Consider the following 19,541-nt stretch of genomic DNA (forward strand, 5'->3'; position numbering starts at 1 on the left):
TGGGGAGGGGCTTATAGGCACAGTTTGTGACCCCTTAGGCATGTGTTCCAAAATAGTAAGGGATCTATGAGCTAAGAAAAGCTGGACAATAGAGACTAACCATTCCAGTTAACCATTCTTGGCCAATATTGTTGGGTTTTAAACCATCAAGGTGGGCATCTGGACTCTCTTGACCCATATAATCATGTGGTGGAAACTAAACTAAAGAAGTGAATCTTTGAAATTCTCAAACCAAATGCTCCATTAATACTTTAATTACCCATAAGCAAGGATACATGGAATGTCCTACAGTTTATGCATGATTAAACTTTACAGTAATTAGTCTCAGTTCTGCACAAAATGTAGTGATCTTGTCTAGGGATCTCTCTCTCTCTCAAACTTCATGTGGGACATGCTAATGTAGCCTACGCCTTGCTCTTTTTTTCAATGACACATAAGGTCAAGACAATTTGTACAGTGACAAACCAACCTTGTAGGACTGAAGCTAATGGAAACAGCCTAGTCAGTGTAGCTACTCTTCACATAGATCTAAACCCCTCCCCTCTGGCCCAAACTTCTAAAAACATGCGGGTGGAGAGTGTGTGAGCATGTATTCTGTGCCCTCTTCTTTAAACCTCACAGAGGAAATTATATACACTGGAGAAACACACAAGCCTTGATCCAAATTCTGGACTTTTTTGTATAGTTCTTGTCTGTGTGTGTGTGTGTGTGTGTGTGTGTGTGTGTGTTTTAAAGGACAAATTAAATTTACAGATCAGAGCTTTGGAATAATACTGCTTGGAAAGTACTGTGAGACAGGACCAAAACTTTGAGTCTCGCACACTCAAGAGTCATGCCGGCTGGGTTTCAACAGTTGGGAGGGGAGGTAATGACAATTACGATTATGCATGTAAGATAATGTGAGCTACCATACAGTGTGATGATGATGATAGTTTAATTTGGATCTTTAAAATATAAACATTTTAAACAATTTTATATTTGATTTGATTTAAATACCTAAAATAATACATTATGAGAATGTGCCCATGTACTGATTTAATATTACACTCACACTCTGACGTGAAGCCTTCCATTGGTTTTGGTAAGATTGTCACTGGATATTGCGATCCAAGTGAGAGTGTGAGATAGCAATAAAGTCAACATTGTAGTTAGATGTAGTGTGTAAATGGTCACATGTTTCAAGGTCAAATCTTTGTTTTAAAATGACTCAGAGATACTCAGTTAAAGCATTTCTGTCTCACAGTGGACCTTAAATGATAAAGTGTAACTAACACTTTAATACTTGAATATTTCTGTATCTTAGTGCTTGTTGGTGCCATGCTTTGTGATATGCTGACAGTAATCACAACACTCTAATGCCACTATTGCCAACCTATTATGCCAGCATATCTGAGGAACTCATTTTAATGTTTTGTTAAAGAAGTATTCTCCTAAACTGAAAAAATGCAGTTCAGACATACCTTGCCTCTCTTGACATTGTTTCCGTGTATCATTATAAAACACACCATAGCCAAACCTCAACACAGATTGGTCATGCCAGGGAGCAAACACACAAAACAAGTTAGTGCAAAAATGTTAATATTATATAGTTTCATTTAAACATTTTTGACATAATTGTGTCATATACCATGAAAATGAATATTTGAGCAACAAATGTTTTTAATTTAATTTATATTGAATATATAATTTATTTACATTTGAATATGGTATGATGAGTTATCAGAATGCAACAATGAGTAATTAAAGTTCCCATACAGTCAGTCCCATTCAACATTACGTTGGACTGACGTCATGTGGTCTCGCCTGGGAGCCCAATCACCTCCAAGTGGTAACAAAACAACCCAATGAGATTTGCATGCCAAGTCAGACCTACTCGGACATACGGGTATAAAAAGGACCGGCATTACTCACTTCATTCATATTTTGCTTCGGAGCCGAGCGGTTGTGAAACAACGATCGCTCAATCCATTCACCTGACAGCTCACGTTCTCGGTAGAATGGAGACTCCAGGCGGTCCAGCTGATTTGGAGCCAATTCGGGGATGCACAGGTAGACCTGTTTGCCTCCCAGGAGTTTGCCCACTGCCAGTTGTTCTATTCCCTGAATGATGGAAACCTTAGGCACGGAGGCACTGGCACACAGCTGGCCCCGGGGCCTACGCAAATATATGTTGGCCCCAGTGAGCCTTCTCGGACAGACACTGTGCATGGTCAGGGTGGACGAGGAGCAGGTCTTGTTAGTTGCGCCGTACTGGCCCAACCAGACCTGGTTCCCAGAATTGATGCTCCTCACGACAGCCCCTCTGTGTGGTCTCTGAACGAGACGTGGAGAGACATAAGTGGCCTACCGCCAGTAGTAGTTGACACTATCACTTCAGCTCAAACCCCCTCTACGAGGCGTGCTTATGCTTTAAAGTTGAGTTTGTTCGGCTCTGTGCTTTCCTTCCTTGGTTTGGATGCAGAGGCTGTCCCCCTCCACCTTGAAGGTGTTGTCATTGCAGCACATCATGAGCTCCTACTTGCTCTTTAGGTGAGTTCCCCACTCGGCAAACCCTGAATTCGAGTTCCTACAGCATCTTTCGGCAGTCAGATGCAGCGGAGGTGTCTTACGCCAGGCCCAGTACTGTGCATAGTCGGCCAGTCAGCCCTTGTACTGGGCTAGATGCCCATATGACGTGATTCCCTGTTCGGTAATCCCATATGTGGATTGTCCATGAAACGGTTTTCCCCTCTGCTCTGCCCTGTCCCTAGATAGGTAGGACCTACTTCAGAGATCTTCCATATGAAGTACTGCCCCACAGGTCAGTCCATAAGTGAAACCTCCACTCGTTACCTTCCTTCAGACAGGGTATGGTCCCCGTAGCATTCCCCTTCTTTGGGACTGGGCACGCTTCCCCAGCGTTATGGTCATGGCTGAGAATTGTTGGGAATTGAGCTCCGAAGCACTCTTCCCTGGGGTAGGAACAGCAGCTTTGGCTGTCCCCAGAGTAAGACCCTGTCCCTTTCATCCCCCAAGGGAGGACTTCCCTTGGGCTTACTTGGGGCGCTGGGTAGGTTACGACATTTGTGAGAGCAGTTGCCAATAGGGCACGTGGCAGCTTGCCAGCATCTGCATCTCCAACACTTGTAACACAGTTCAGTGCCTATGGCGCTTTCCATAGGGACCCCATGACGTCAGTCCGACGTAACATCGACTGAATGGGATTGTCTAGGTTACTGATGTAACCCCCGTTCCCTGAAGGAGGGTACGGAGACGTTACGTCCCACCTGCAACAGCCCTGAAACACCCCTGTCTTGAGTCCTCAGCAAAACATGAATGAAGTGAGTAATGCCGGTCCTATTTATACCCGAATGTCCTTGTAGGTGTGACTCGGAATGCAAATATCACTGGCCAATGTTCATTGGCTCGCTTTGTTACCACTTGTTACTCCTTCAGGGAACTGGGGTTACATCAGTAACCTAGCTGCCAGCTACAGCTGTTGGAAGCTACACGCTATTACCATAATGCTTCTTAAATCTCAGCGATTGTAAACTGTAAAGACAGTAACGATGACATCGATTTTACCATATCAATCCGAGCGTGAGTCTGATGATGAAACATTGGAAGAATAGTTATTCAACCTGAACCTCCATCGCAAGGGCAACTTGAGCAGTACGTTTCTCAGTGATACGCTACTCAGTTTGAGGTACATTATGAGATGTTGCAGCTGTCATTCCTCACCATCAGCATTAACAAGTGTATGTCCATCAACATACAACATAGACGGGCATTGTGCAAATGTATCTTCAAGTAACATAGAACTGTAAAGCAGTAGGATTCGAATAAAAAAAGTAGATTCTTTCTTTTGGGCACTTGAAGCTTTGCAGAGTTACACTGCAAAACATGCTTTTCTTACTTAGTATTTTTGTCTTGTTTCCAGTCCAAATATCCCAAAAAATTATTAAATCAAGATGCATTTACTAAAGTAGTTAAATGCCATAAGATATTATGTCTTGTTTTCTGGGGAAATAATATATATTAAATAAATCAATCAAAATGAATTGAGTTTTTGCTTAAAACAAGCAAAATTGTCTGTCCATGGGGTAAGAAAAAAAAATCTTGTTTCTGTTTGAATTAAGATTATTTCTCTTACTCCATGACAGATCATTTTGCATGTTTTAAGCAAAAACTCACTTAATTTTGATTAATTCCTCCGGAAAACAAGACATAATGTCTTATCTAATTTTACTTATCTAGTAAATGCATCTTGATTTAAGAATTTTTTGATATTTGGACTGGAAACCAGACAAAAATACTAAGTAAGAAAAGCATTTTTTGCAGTACAGCCTCAGAATCAGCTTGGCATCAAGCTATTAAATTCATTGATGCATCATTTGAGAACGGTTTGGTCAACCAAAAAGCTTATAATAACAATAACCTGAGCCGATTTTGGTGAAACGGTCTAGGTTGAGTTCAGAGGAGTCCAGGTTTAGAAAGTAAAAGTCCTCCTCTGTATTTTGTTCCAATCACCTGGATTTGCTAATTAGCACAGTTTTTCAGCCAGGAGACAGAACAAATTAGTGAAAACAGCTCAAGTTCATGGGTGGAATAAACATGTGGCAGGACTTTTACTTTCTGACCCCTGGGCCCGTATTCATAAAGAATCTTAATGCAAAGAGTAGCTCCTAGTGACAAAATTCTAAGAATATTCTTAGAAATGTGGGCGTTTACTCTTAAAATTAAAGAAAAAATCCTAGTAAAGAAAAAAGTAATTCAAAAAGCATCTTAACCCTTAAAAGAGCTCTTAGGGGTAAGAAAAAAAAATCTTGTTTCTGTTTGAATTAAGATTATTTTTCTTACTCCATGACAGATCATTTTGCATGTTTTAAGCAAAAACTCACTTAATTTTGATTAATTCCTCCGGAAAACAAGACATAATATCTTATCTAATTTTACTTATCTAGTAAATGCATCTTGATTTAAGAATTTTTTGATATTTGGACTGGAAACCAGACAAAAATACTAAGTAAGAAAAGCATTTTTTGCAGTACAGCCTCAGAATCAGCTTGGCATCAAGCTATTAAATTCATTGATGCATCATTTGAGAACGGTTTGGTCAACCAAAAAGCTTATAATAACAATAACCTGAGCCGATTTTGGTGAAACGGTCTAGGTTGAGTTCAGAGGAGTCCAGGGGCCGTATTCACAAAGAATTTTAAAGGAGAACTTGGTAACTTTTTTAACTTTTAAAACTGTCTAGAAATCATTTGGATGGTTAAACAACCTGTTCTGGTGATATTGGTGACTTTCCCCGCTCCCCCCAGCGTTCCCAGGCGGAAAACCAACCTTGCAACTTGCGCACTGCCGTCCCGGCAAAGTGAAATTGGAAGTCTCGTGAGAACCGAGAACGAGAAGAGAACGAGCGCGAAACACAAATTGCTTTACGGCAATTCGACATAAACACACACGCATGTATGATGTATTACCAGATGACCCACCTCGGTAGACATAGCTCCACACGATACAGTTGGCTTGCTCCGATCAAAACAAACGCACATGAGCAGCGGTAGAGAGGGGGAGGAGGCCGCCGCAAGTGAGTTTTTTACGACTGTGTTGTGAAATATACGCCCCCCACAGCTGTAGGGGGAGCTCGTGGGGAAAACATGCGACAACAAAAGGGAAAATCAGCGAAGAAGTGACTAGAGTTCGCTAGAGTTACAGAGTTCTCCTTTAAGGCTAAAAGTAGCTCCTAACTGTCGAATTTAGGAGCAACTCCTAAAAATAATGGGCGTGTCACTCCTAACTTTAGGACTCCTAATTTTTTTGACTAAGAGTAATTCACGAAGTATTTTAGCCCTAAAAGTAGCACCTAAGCCTGGGACAGCTTAAAAGAAGTCGAGAGGACTCCTAACTCACTAAGACCTATTCACAAACCGCTTTTTGTGGCATTTCACGTTGCGATGTTTTGAAATGCGTATGCGGCGGCTACAGGAGCTTCCAATCGCGAGGGAACAATTTTGCATTGTAGGCATAACTAGAGATGCAATAACGCCACCAACAACAACCAAAACTAGGCTACTAAACTAATTGTAACATTTAATTATAAATTCAAATTAAAATGTTCTTCTCTTTGCAAACGTAGGCAGAGGCATATAGTGACAGATTAATTCAATAATGTTGCAAAGATATTGCATCAATCCATATGTTTCATTAGGCTACTAGGCTATTTGTTTTGCCTTACTCTTTATACATTTAGGCTATTTATTCAGTTATTCATCATCTTTCGTCCTTCACACTACTTGTGTAGCGCACGCATTCTCAGACCTGTCACCTGTCACTCATCATCGTAGGGGAGGTGTTTGGAATCATTCCCGCGTTACAATCATCAGCCAATCAAGGTGGTCACTTCAGTCAAGCGCGTGCATGAGTAATGACGTCATCCATAGCAACGAAGACTCACTCTTAGTTTAGGAGTTGTCATTATTCTTTACTAAGAGTAGGTCTGAAAGGCGTTGTGAATAACTTTTAAGAGAAAACTCCTAGCTAAAATCTTTTAGTGCGATTTAGGAGTACTCCTAGTGGTAAGATAAAATGCTTTGTGAATACGGCCCCAGGTTTAGAAAGTAAAAGTCCTCCTCTGTATTTTGTTCCAATCACCTGGATTTGCTAATTAGCACAGTTTTTCAGCCAGGAGACAGAACAAATTAGTGAAAACAGCTCAAGTTCATGGGTGGAATAAACATGTGGCAGGACTTTTACTTTCTGACCCCTGGGCCCGTATTCATAAAGAATCTTAATGCAAAGAGTAGCTCCTAGTGACAAAATTCTAAGAATATTCTTAGAAATGTGGGCGTTTACTCTTAAAATTAAAGAAAAAATCCTAGTAAAGAAAAAGTAATTCAAAAAGCATCTTAACCCTTAAAAGAGCTCTTAAGGTCAAAATTGTTAGGAGCACGGACGAGGACTTTTAAGAGGCTTAAGAGTTTCTTTAGCAGAGGAGAAAATTTCAGAAAGACGAAGAGGGAGAAGAAATGTGTTGCAGACAATGAATAACAGTGAGTTAATAAGACGCTATAGATTAGATCGTGCAGGGATCATGTTTGTGACAGATCTTATTAGAGACACGCTAATATCTCAGATACAGCGCATATGCCATAGCGCCAGAAATGAAAGTAATCACTACATTACGATATTTGGCAACTGGGAAAATTCCATGTTTGATACATTAAAACCAACATTCAAACCACCACTTAAATAGACATGCCAGCAATCAGTGTAATTGGAAAGAGTGGAACAATTTTGATCATTCTAAGCCAAGCAAATACCTTATAGGAAATTAACAGCATGGTAAATAAAAATAAAAAGGATTTATATACACATATACAGTATAATGTGTTTGTGTGTGAGTGTGTGTGTGTGTGTGTGTGTGAGAACGGTCAAATAGGAAAAATTACGCATGTAATTTCAAAGTGAAGGCTTAGAATAGACCCTATACTTAAAATCACTTTTTTTTCCCTTCTTGGACAACCAACCAATCACAGTCGTCAAAAGATTGTGTCATACATAGCAACGGGGTCAACCCCGCCTCCTTACTAAGATGAAAGTTTTTGTCTTTTCCTTACTCAGAGTTGCTCTCAGATCAGTCCCGAATTGCTCTTAAGCTAAGACTCCTACGTAAAAGTCTTTAAGCTAAATTAAGAGTTTTCTGAGAGGATTCTTAAAATCTTTATGAATACGGGCCCTGGACTTTACACCTCTGAATGAGTTCTCTTACGAGAGTCCTCTCGTACTGCGTTTTTGTAAAAACGCTACGGGAAAAGTCTCTTTTCACGAAATACTGAAGCAAAAAATTATCCTTAATTTTCATACATGTAAAGCGCGTTGCGGCAGTGCTTAGCTATGGCGAGACGGCTCGCTCGCTCATTGGCTGCTCTGCAGCAACTGCATAAGCCTATCGAGCGAGGCCTGAGGTGACGTCAGGCCAATGAGGACGCTTCGCGCCCTCCTAGCCATTTCCCGCCGAGATGGGTGTGGCTAGCCTCTATATAAGGAGCTCGAGAAGGCTGATTCACTTGATTTTCATCTCTTCAGCGAAGCTCACGCATCGCTGGATCACGAGGAAGCAAGCGTCGTTTGAGGCAAGCATTTCAGCGGGACGAGCCACTCGAAGCTGCTGGCAACGCCGCCTTCTACAGCCGTACCTGCTGCGCTTTCCGGCGCTATATATCCTTTACCACTCTGTTTGTGTGTGTGTGTGTGTGTTCGCCGCCGCGACACTCACCCCCTAAAAGAGCTGCGTCTTTTTAAAGATGCCTTCATGTGGCTCGTGCCGAGCCCCACTCGCCCAGGGAGACCAACACGTCATCTGCGTTTCCTGTTTGGGTGAGAACCATGCAGCACTCGCGCTCGCTGACGGCGGCTGCCCTCACTGCGACCTTTTGCCGATGGTGACTCTGCGGACTCGCCTGGCATCCTTCTCAGAGTCTGCACTCCCCGCCGCGCTGCCGCGCCGTAAGAAGCGCCGCTCGCAGCGGGCCCCGGAACCCGCTCCAGCTCGACCAAGCTCGCCGGTTTGCCCGCCTGCTTCACCGGCTTCTCCTGTTTCACTTCCTGATGCTCAGCGCCCGCAGTCTGCCGCCGCTTCATCAGAGGAAGTCATTTCTGAGGCCGCGTCGAGAGAGAAGGATTCCTGCTCTCTGCTAGCTTCAGGCAGCGAGGACTGGGTGAGCTCTGAGGACCTCGCGCCTCCTGCCCGCAAGCCCACTACGAGAGCCAACATAGAGAAGGAGCTCATGCGAGTACTCGCGCTGGCCGCGGCGAGCCTCGGCCTCGAGTGGTCAGCACCGGAACTCCCTTCTCGTACCCGGCTGGATGGTAGCTTCCTCCCTGGTGAGCGCACTTCTCCGGAATCTAAGCCCGCCCCCTTTCTTCCTGAGCTTCACGAAGAAGTGGCGAAGGCTTGGAATGCGCCCTACTCTGCGCGAACGCGCTCGTCTGTGTCGCCAGCATTTTCCTCCCTGGATAATGCGAAAGACCGAGGCTACCTTTCACTTCCGCCGGTGGAACAGGCGATAGCGACCCACCTTTGCCCGCCCTCTGCTGGACGGCGGACTAAACCGGTGTTGCCTTCTAAAGCCTGCCGCATGACGTCGACGCTGCTCGCGCGAATCTTCTCCGCCGCTGGGCAGGCTGCGTCAGCGCTACACACCATGGCTACACTGCAGATTTTCCAAGGTGATCTCCTCCGTAAGCTGGACGAGATGGGACCGGAGGCTATCTGCATCGCGGATCTGAGGAGCGCTTCGGATCTAACACTCCGCGCTACCAAGTCTGCTGCACAGGCCATGGGAAGATGTATGGCTTCCGCCACTGTTGCTGAGAGGCACCTATGGCTTACGCTCACGGAAATGGCTGATTCCGAGCGCAACGCGTTTCTCGACGCCCCGCTGTCTTCCGCTGGCCTTTTCGGTTCTTCTCTCTCCGAGTTCGTGGAGAGATTTACCGAGGCCCAGAAAGCGTCCCAAGCCTTTAAGCACTTCCTGCCGAAGCGCTCCGGTTCTGCAGCGAATCGCGATAAACAGAATCCGCGAAGCACTCAGCATCAGCCCCCGCCTTCCGCCACACCTTCTCAGCAGCGACAGCAGCGACAGCAGCACAGCTCTAGGTCCCGCTCTCGCTCTACCAGCCGACGCCCTGCTCAGCGCGGGCCTCGACCAAGGGTTGTGGTGAAGCCGGAAGCCCCGAAGAAGTCCTAGCACTCCTAGGGAAGCGCAGGTGTGTGAGCCCCGCTGCGGCCGGTCTCTCACCCAAGCGCACCGCTGTTTCAGTCCCAAGACTTGCGACTGTTCCAGCGTTTTCTGCAAGAAGCAAGCCTGCACAGTTGCCCGCTCGCCTGCACACAAAAGCCGTTTTCACGGCTACCCAGATATATCCCGAAAAGAGTGTAATTTCTGGTGTCCCGGCCACGGCCGTTGGTGCTATAAATGTAGTGTCGATGCCCACTCCTCAGTGCCCATCCCTACACACAAGCACAGCCCTACACTTAGGGCTCGCGCACATAAAATCGACTCAGGTCGATTGCGCTTCCAATATAGTGAAAGTGCCCACTCCCCAGTGCCCACACACACTATGTCTCACAGACCACAGGCTCTCTGTAAAAACGAAACCTGTGCGCGCTCGCTCTGCTCAGACAGGCAGCGCGGCCAAAGCAGTAAATGTGCCCGCTTCCCGCCCACGTTTACTCGCAGACATGAGTCCCGCGGGGCTCGCTCAGACCTCCCTCACTCAGTTAAGCACTGTAGTAAGGTCGAGGACGAGCGCTCTGCCCGCTATATCAAGCGCGCCCCCCGCCTCGAATGCCACAGGCATAACGCCTATGTTATCGCACCTCGAAGCACCTCTGTCGCACGGCGAACAGAGCGCGCTTCGCATCCAGCCCTTAGCCAGCCATGCAGAAGCATGGGCAGCGCTTCCAGGGATTTCGGACTGGGTGCTAGGCATTATAAAAAGAGGCTTCTCGCTACAGTTTTGTCGACGCCCTCCCCGCTTCACAGCGCGCGTCGAGACTACGGTGAATTTAGAAGTAGCACACCTACTTCGCGCCGAAATATCAAAACTGATATGCAAAGGGGCGATAGAGCATGTACCCCTGGCTCAAAGCGAAGGGGGGCTATACAGCAGATACTTTCTAGTCCCCAAAAAGGACGGTGGTATCAGACCCATACTGGATCTAAGACGGCTGAACAAAGCATTAGTGAAACGCAGTTTCAAAATGCTCACGACCAGGAAAATTCTCGCGCAGGTTCGCCGAGGAGACTGGTTCATGTCAATAGATCTGAAGGACGCGTATTTTCAAATACAGATAGCGTCACGTCACAGGCGATACTTGAGATTCGCCTTCGAGGGTCAGATATACCAGTATACAGTCCTTCCGTTCGGCTTGTCCCTGGCACCTCGTACATTTACGAAATGCATGGACGCGGCGCTCGCTCCTCTCAGACTCAGAGGCATGCGAGTGCTGAACTATTTGGACGACTGGCTGATCCTAGCTCAATCACGATCACAGCTCGTGGAGCACAAAACCATTTTACTCGACCACCTCGAGAATCTTGGTATCACGGTCAATTGGACGAAGAGTTCACTGAACCCCAGTCAAACGATTTCGTTTCTGGGTACCATTCTGGACTCACAGTCTATGACAGCGCGGCTGTCGCCACAGCGCGTGCTGCACATTCAGCGCGTGGCGAGATCTTTCCGCTGCGGCGCGTCTACCCCGCTCAAAACGTTTCAGAGGATGCTAGGTCTCATGGCCTCAGCATCAACGGTCCTCCAGCTGGGCTTGCTCCGCATGCGCCCTCTGCAGTTCTGGTTGAAAGCGCGAGTACCGCGCAGAGCATGGGTGTCCGGCCGGTTGCGTCTCAAGGTCGATCAGAGCTGTGTCACAGCCCTGACACCTTGGTTGGCAGACGACTGGTACCGATCAGGTGTAAGCCTGGGGACTTCCTAGAGAGTGAGGATGGTGTCGACCGACGCATCCACCTCGGGATGGGGAGCGCTGCTCGAGGGCAGACCGTTTTTCGGCCTGTGGTCGAAACGAGAAAAGCTCCAACACATCAACTGCCTGGAAATGCTGGCAGTGCACAACGCGCTAACGCGCTTTTATCCCCACATCAAGGACCAACACGTCGTAGTCCGTTCGGACAACACGGCCGTGGTGTCCTATATAAATCGCCAGGGCGGTCTGAAATCCACATCCCTGTACAGGCTGGCGAAACGCCTCCTAATATGGGCTCAGCACAGTTTGCGCTCGCTGAGAGCAGTGCATGTGCCTGGGCTCCAGAATGTGGGCCCAGACAGACTGTCCAGGAACAACATTCCCCTGGGCGAATGGTCTCTACACCCACAAACAGCCCGGCTGTTGTGGGAGAGATTCGGCAGAGCGGAGGTGGACCTATTCGCGTCCCGCGAAAACGCTCATTGCCCCGTGTTCTTTTCCAAGAACGACAGCGCGCTGTCCCACGGATGGCCGCGCTGCCCGCTTTATGCTTTTCCCCCCGTCTCCCTCCTGCCTCAGGTGTTAGAGCGGGTCAAGGAAACGAAATGCTCAATACTGCTTGTAGCACCGTTCTGGAAGAACCAAGCATGGTTCCCAGTCCTGATGCAGCTAGCAGACATCGCTCCATGGCCAGTGCCTTTGAGGAGAGATCTCCTCTCGCAGGCCGGGGGCTCGATTTGGCATCCGCACCCGGAGCTGTGGTCGCTTCACGTGTGGGCGCTCAACGGTTATCCGTTAACCTCGCAGAGGGAGTGATAAACACCATCACTCAGGCCAGAGCGCCGTCGACTCGGCGGCTTTATGCCTCGAAGTGGTCGGTTTTCTCCGGCTGGTGTACAGCTCGGAGCGTATCACCTCTCAATTGTGAGGTGACGGAGGTTCTCTCCTTCCTACAGGAGCTGTTGGATAAGGGCAGATCCCCTTCCACGCTCAAAGTTTATGTGGCGGCTATTACAGCGTTTTCCAGAACAACGCTGGGGCAGTCTCTAGGAAGGAACGATTTAGTCATCCGCTTCCTCAGGGGAGCTAGGAGGCTAAATCCTCCCAGACCTCCTTCAGTTCCTATGTGGGACCTTTCTACGGTTTTGGCGGCCATGAAAGGTGCCCCTTTCGAGCCTATCCAATCTATTAGCCTCAAGCATTTGTCTTTCAAAACAGTGTTTTTGATGGCTCTCGCTTCAGTGAAGCGCATAGGCGACCTGCACGCGCTCTCTGTGAGCCCAACGTGCTTAGAGTTTGGACCTAATGACTCTAAAGTCATACTCAAACCTAAGCATGGATATGTGCCAAAATCCCTCAACACACCATTTCGGGCTCAGGTCATCTCCCTGTCTGCCCTGCCGGGATCAAGTGAGGAAGGGGACTCAAGTTTTCTCTGCCCCATTAGGGCTTTAAGAGCTTACGTGTCCCGCTCTGCTGTCTTCAGACAGACTGAGCAGCTCTTTGTCTCGTTCAGTGGACGTTCCAAGGGAATGGCTGTTTCGAAACAGAGCCTATCCAGATGGATAGTTGACGCCATAGCGCTGGCTTATACTGCCAAGGGCCTCCAGTGCCCGTTGGGAGTTAGAGCGCACTCCACGAGGGGTGTTGCCTCCTCGTGGGCTTGGTCCAGCGGGATTTCCCTACAGGATATATGTACGGCGGCGGGCTGGGCCTCGCCGTCTACATTTATTAGGTTTTACAACCTAGAGGTTCCCGCCTTGCAGGCTAAGCTACTATCGGTGTAGCCGATTCAGCTGTCTAACTAGAACACTGAAATCGCATGCGCAATGCGCTGCCGACTGTCTTATGGGCAGAATTGTGTAAGACCCACATTTCCCGCATTTAGCTCAGGTTTCCCCACCCTGTCTATGCTATGTCATATTCGCGTCTGCTGACGCAACCTTATAAGGACAGAGGAATCCCCTCTTGTCTCTAGACTCTCTCTGTGAGGTCATGTTTTACGTCCGTGGACGTTGCAATATGGGGAATTATGTAATCAGACTCTTTGTGAGTCTATCTGGTGATTGTGCACTGTACACCTGGTTTGCTCCAGTGATTGGTGTCTTTATCCCAGCACGCACGGCGCTTTACAAGGGGTTCCCGTAGCGTTTTTACAAAAACGCAGTACGAGAGGACTCTCGTAAGAGAACGTACTCGGTTACTAACGTAACCTCGGTTCTCTCTAGAAGAGGGAACGAGTACTGCGTTCTCTGCCGTGCATACGGTTCACTCTGGTTCGCTTCGGCGATGAAAATCAAGTGAATCAGCCTTCTCGAGCTCCTTATATAGAGGCTAGCCACACCCATCTCGGCGGGAAATGGCTAGGAGGGCGCGAAGCGTCCTCATTGGCCTGACGTCACCTCAGGCCTCGCTCGATAGGCTTATGCAGTTGCTGCAGAGCAGCCAATGAGCGAGCGAGCCGTCTCGCCATAGCTAAGCACTGCCGCAACGCGCTTTACATGTATGAAAATTAAGGATAATTTTTTGCTTCAGTATTTCGTGAAAAGAGACTTTTCCCGTAGCGTTTTTACAAAAACGCAGTACTCGTTCCCTCTTCTAGAGAGAACCGAGGTTACGTTAGTAACCGAGTACGTTTTAAAAACTAGGTTTTCAAAGAAATTTAAAATAACAGACAGCAGTTTTGACTGATTATGGCATACTTGCGATCATTGTTCTTGGTATGATTTAAGGAATCTATTAAGACCAGTTTCATAAAAAAAATTTAATAAAAAAAAGCTATTAGCATTTTATTTATTTATTTCATTATAAATTTGAACTGTTCAACTTTTTGAGTACCTTCAGGAAATGTCTCCAATGACACAAACAGAGTTTCGAACCGATAGTGCCTTTATAAAATACAGTATTTTACGTCAAAATTCTAAATGGCCAACGCCCAACATGGCCGATATGGGAAAGATTGGGTACCATTTGACTTGGTATGTCAGACCTAATGAGACCTAAAGAGTATCCAATATTTTGTGATTTTGGGGCAAAACGATCAGAAGCTATAACCAAAAATAGTGAATGATGAAAATCATATCTCCGGACCAGTAGGTGGCGGTGTGCTGAAACGCTGCAGGTTGCCTCAGGTCATGCTTGCAATGACATGTACCAAGATTTGCCTCATGCTAATGCATTGCATTTTGATGTGCTCTTTGTTGAATTTGTTTGTGTTATTCTAGAACAGTTTGGTTTATCAAAAAGCTTTTGATAACTTTTTGCCAGCATGGTCTGCAGATGATCTGAGCCAACTTCGCTAGGTTGAATCGTCTTTTTTTATTTTATATATATATATTTTATTTACACATTTTCAATTACACAAACAGTGTAAAAATATAGACAGAAAAAATACAAATAAAGACACATAAACTCAACTATAAATGAAATAAGTGGAATACACATTCCCTCCCTCAGAAAGAAACAAAATAGTATAGATATTATAAAAGTAAAATCAACTACAGAAAAAAATAAAAAAATAAAAAAATCTGCTCAGAAGTAATACAAAGCACTGTTAGTAAAGGGAGCAATCAGCACTAGTAAGAACATGCTCGTTGTCTCAACAAAGTGAAATACATGTACATGGCAAGAAGCACCGATAATGCATACACATCTAAATACCCACAGGGTTATAGTCTCGACAAGTACAACATAAAAGGCTGCCACATTTTATCAAAGGTCGCAGAGGTCAAACAAATGCTATGCCGAACCCTCTCTAGATGCATTAGATGAGTGATTTCTAACAACCAGGTCTTAAAAGATGGCACATTTTAATTTTTTAGGTTGAATCGTCTTGAGCAAAGGAATCATATAAAACATTTTTGTGTGTGTTTAGGCCTTATGGTTCAAAAGTTAGCATAAACATGGTAACAAATTTGGACAGTTGGTGGCACTATAGGTAAATGACTCCAAATTTGCTGTGCTTAAAGTTCAGACCGTCCTCTATCTGTGTGCCAAATTTCATAACATTCTTGCAAGCGTTTCTATGGGGTACCATCAAGCGGGAAGGAAGTCGACCGGAAGTTGAAGCCGGCCGCGTGCCACCATCTTGTAGCAGAACTTCACCTGCTGTTAGCATCCCATTGACTCCCATTCATTTTGGCGTCACTTTGCCAGCGAATAACTTTACATCTGAGGCGTTTGAAGACTCCATTTGTCCATTATTTATTTCTAAAGAAACACGACAATGTATAAAATGCTCCATTACCTTGTAGCTTACGTTATGGCCCCGTAAAAACAGTTTTTGTGAAAGTAGGCTAACGATTGCGTCATAACCACACGACTCTCTGTCGCACAGTAGAGAGATTACCGTATTGACGGGAGGAGAAGCTCGCGGGCAATCGGGGAGACGTGGAGGCAAAATGACAAAATAATTAATCAGAATACCTAGCAAAAGTTTCTCCTGCTCGTAGCTCATGGACACCTCCTACTCACGATCTCCGTCTCTGCAAGATTCGGAAGGGAATGATTCAGATTTCTCATGCCACAGCCACTAGAAGACAGACGGGTTGCTCACGTCACATCTACGTCGTCAAGCTCAGTTTGAGTCTGCGCGTCAGGAACGGAAGTCCTAAAAAAATCGCTGAAAATGGGTTTCACTTGACTCAATTGAGTTCCAATGAGATGACTCTGTCCATTTCTTATACTGTCTATGGGTACCATAGACTAAAGAGCAGAAGAAGAAGAAGAAGAAAAATATTAACAGAGACAATAGGTGCCTACGCACATTCAGTGATTGGCCACTAATAATGCATATTAATGCCAGTAAGTGTTACACAATGAATACAGCATTTGTTTTGAGAAATGTGCTGTACACTCCTGTACACTTATGTCAGCAGATAAAAACAAGAGAGGAGTCAGCCAGACTTCTGTCAGTCAGTGAAAAGACAGGTGTGTGGCCCATTCTGCTAATGCCAGATGAACCACAAAGACATGGGAACAGACTGAACCATTTTACCTAAAACACGTGACAGACAGAACAGATCAAATCAGTATAGGGCTTAATTTTAAAGCAGTAATCCTTTATTAAATATGAAGGCTTCAACAGACTTATGATACTGTGATTATAAACATTGTGTGTTTTGGTTTCCTGCAGAGAATAACTGGAACCCTCGCACTGTCAGTGTTCACTGCTGTACTGGGTTCCTTTCAGTTTGGCTATAACATTGGAGTCATCAATGCTCCACAGAAGGTAATATTGCATCCATATGAAAATCAGTTAGTCATACATATTTTAGACATATCATCATATTGTTAAAACTTCAATTTAAACAGCAGGATAATAATGATGTCCAAAGAATTACATTCATAAAGAGTGACTAAGCACAGTGCAGTTATCTTAGCCATATTATATATAGGCTACATATATGCAAAAACTAATGACTAACAAGATGCACCTATAAATAATCAAAACGATAAAGGAACTACATGACTGGGGCTGTTAGGGATAGGGAAATGAAGCCTCATAAAGCACTTAAACTTTTGTGTGTGTGTGTTACGTTTTGGTTGAAGCAGAGGAGGAAGCAAGACTCAGACTCACGATAAAAAGAACTGACAAAGACTGAACTAAACACAGGGCTTAACAGACAGACAAGCTTAATAAGATCACAAGGGGGCGTGGCTAATAAGAAACACCTGGGGAGACTAATCAACATTAAACATAACAAAGGACTGCAAAACATGGAATAAGACAGTGCGTACGTGCGTGCGTACGTACGTACGTACGTACGTACGTACCAAGTATTTTGAAAATCTGAAAATGCTGAAAGTTTTCTATGATGGTAGGGTTAGAGGTATAAAATATACAGTTTGTACAGTATAAAAATCATTATGTCTATGGGAAGTCCACCAGTGTCTGTGTGTGTGTGTTGAATTTCTGCCTCTGATAAATTAATCCATTAAAGTGTGGCAATAAATGCAAGTATATAATTTCATTTAAATTCAAAGTGTTTCGCTCATGTTATTGAGAAAGTGAGGCTATAAGCTTGTTCGACTTGAACCGGCACTGGCACTGCACAAACCGATGGGTGAATGACATCAAAATACCGCGAGAGTGAATAGAGAGCAGACGGCTCCTTATGCTTTTGAAATGCTCTCGTGGTACTTTGATGTCATAAACCGATCGGATCTGTGCAGCGCCGGTTCAAGTCGAACAAGCCTTTTGTTTGTCATTGATCACGTGACTGAAACATGCAAAACTGTGATTCACTTCTCGCAAGAGAGTCAGCGTGAGTCAGAGTCAAGAAGAAAATATCTTGCTATATCAGTGCAAGTGAAATTGTGAAGTCAGTTTATATAGTTGATGATAATATACAGAGACTTGAACATGCAAGCTCACATGTAGGGATTTTTAAAGCTTTATCTATTGATTCTAAAGCCTTTTTATGTTACATGTGATCTGTATATATTTATATACATTAAAACTAAATGTGTTATATTAATTGTTAAACTAAAATATCTAATGTGTAATGGATTCTCTAGTGAAAAATAAATATACCAAAATGTATTTGAAATACAGTTATTTTATGCTAAGTATATTACAAATACATTTACATTTACAACCATTGCAAGAATACTTTATATAAATATCTTACATTTAAAGATTGATATCACACAGAGATCATACTATCCTTACTAATTGTGATATTACAACACATTTTAGGCATAATATTAAGAAATGTGCATTGTGCAATAAAGAAGTACTCCATATAAAGTTTAATTTTAATATTTATTTCAGTAATTCTCAAGCGATATGTCATTCAATAATTTAATTGGATTTGTAGTATACTTAGTATGAAATAAATGTACTTATTTTGGCATTGGATTTTTCACTAGGGTTAAGAGTATAAAGATTATATAAATAATATAAAAATCTAATAATTATAATAAATAATCATTGCTAAAAGATCTGTTACTAATATAGTGACCTTTAATTTGGTAATTTAAAGGGGTGGTTCGGGATATTTGACATCGGACCTCATTTTTAAGTCAGCCTGGTTGTTATTCATCAGTGGAGACATTTTTTTTTCAAAATTATCCAGTCCTTATATTTGGATAGTTAGCCGATGCTAGGCTAGCGCGAGTCAATGGTATATGTTAGCCAGCCATTAAAAACCACAGTGCACCAAACGCAAATCAATTATAACACTAGACTATCGATGCAAATGACCGTTGAGAGAATAATGTTAGAAATCAAACTTACCTTTCATCTCAATGATCCCAAAGGAACTAGTTTCTCAGCAGCTGCGGAATTTTACTTTGCTCCGGTTAGTAATGCGGCAAAAAGTAAACACAGAACAGAAGCGCACTACAGTCATTACATCCAGCTAACATTAGCTAGCATTCCTCAGCGATATCAAAGTCGCGGCAGGTAAATACACTTGCGTCATGTGTGTACCGGCTCACTCGGTTGCCTAGGTAATCAATATCACTCCGCTGCTGCTGTAGACAAGGCTTATGATTACAGGGAACAAATTATAACTAATGCAATGTGATGAAAAGGTAAGTTTGATTTCTAACATTATTCTCTCAACGGACATATACATCGATAGTCTAGTGTTATAATTGATTTGCGTTTGGTGCACTGTGGAGTGGGTAAAACGGTTTTTAATGGCTGGCTAACATATACCATTGACTCGCGCTAGCCTAGCAAGAACGATATTTATGTCATCAGGGTGAAAAGTGATGCACATACAAAACATATAATGCTTTAACATCGAATTTTTTATATGAAATGGGACTATTTTCACTCTTGAAGAAGAGCAAATATACCAATTGTATCTAATGTCTCATCATGTCATTCTCCTCTTGTCTTCTCTTTTTTGCATCCCTCTGACCTTAGATCATTGAGCAGGACTATAACTCAACATGGACGGAAAGGTACTCAGAACCAATCCCTCCACAAACACTGACATCTCTGTGGTCACTCTCTGTGGCCATCTTCTCCATTGGGGGCATGGTGTCCTCATTCTCTGTGGGAATCATCTCAGAGTTTTTTGGCAGGTAAGTCAGCTCTATATCCTTATTATCC

General features: G+C 44.3%; 2 protein-coding genes across 3 annotated transcripts in view; one reads left to right on the plus strand and one right to left on the minus strand.

Moving 5' to 3' along the window:
• Positions 1 to 573: 573 nt before the first annotated feature.
• LOC309485554 (solute carrier family 2, facilitated glucose transporter member 4-like) overlaps positions 574 to 19,541 on the plus strand; it is a 36,783-nt gene continuing 17,815 nt past the window's right edge. Inside the window, exons 1-3 of one of the 2 annotated variants that reach the window (XM_082152469.1) lie at positions 574 to 865; positions 16,608 to 16,703; positions 19,353 to 19,513. In XM_082152469.1, the coding sequence (XP_082008595.1) occupies positions 833 to 865; positions 16,608 to 16,703; positions 19,353 to 19,513 (290 nt within the window). In that variant the 5' untranslated portion in view covers positions 574 to 832. Of the gene's footprint in view, positions 866 to 16,607; positions 16,704 to 19,352; positions 19,518 to 19,541 lie in introns of those variants that run through there. The other variant, XM_082152470.1, reaches the window with a different exon arrangement.
• Positions 872 to 19,541, minus strand: part of LOC309485788 (G protein pathway suppressor 2-like) — a 62,911-nt gene continuing 44,241 nt past the window's right edge. The window contains exon 12 of the transcript XR_014201265.1: positions 872 to 1,959. The gene's annotated coding sequence lies outside the window, so the exon portion shown is untranslated. The remainder of the gene's footprint in view (positions 1,960 to 19,541) is intronic.

The sequence above is a fragment of the Leuciscus leuciscus genome (assembly GCF_965113295.1).
Source record: "Leuciscus leuciscus genome assembly, chromosome: 2".
NCBI lineage: Eukaryota > Metazoa > Chordata > Actinopteri > Cypriniformes > Leuciscidae > Leuciscus > Leuciscus leuciscus.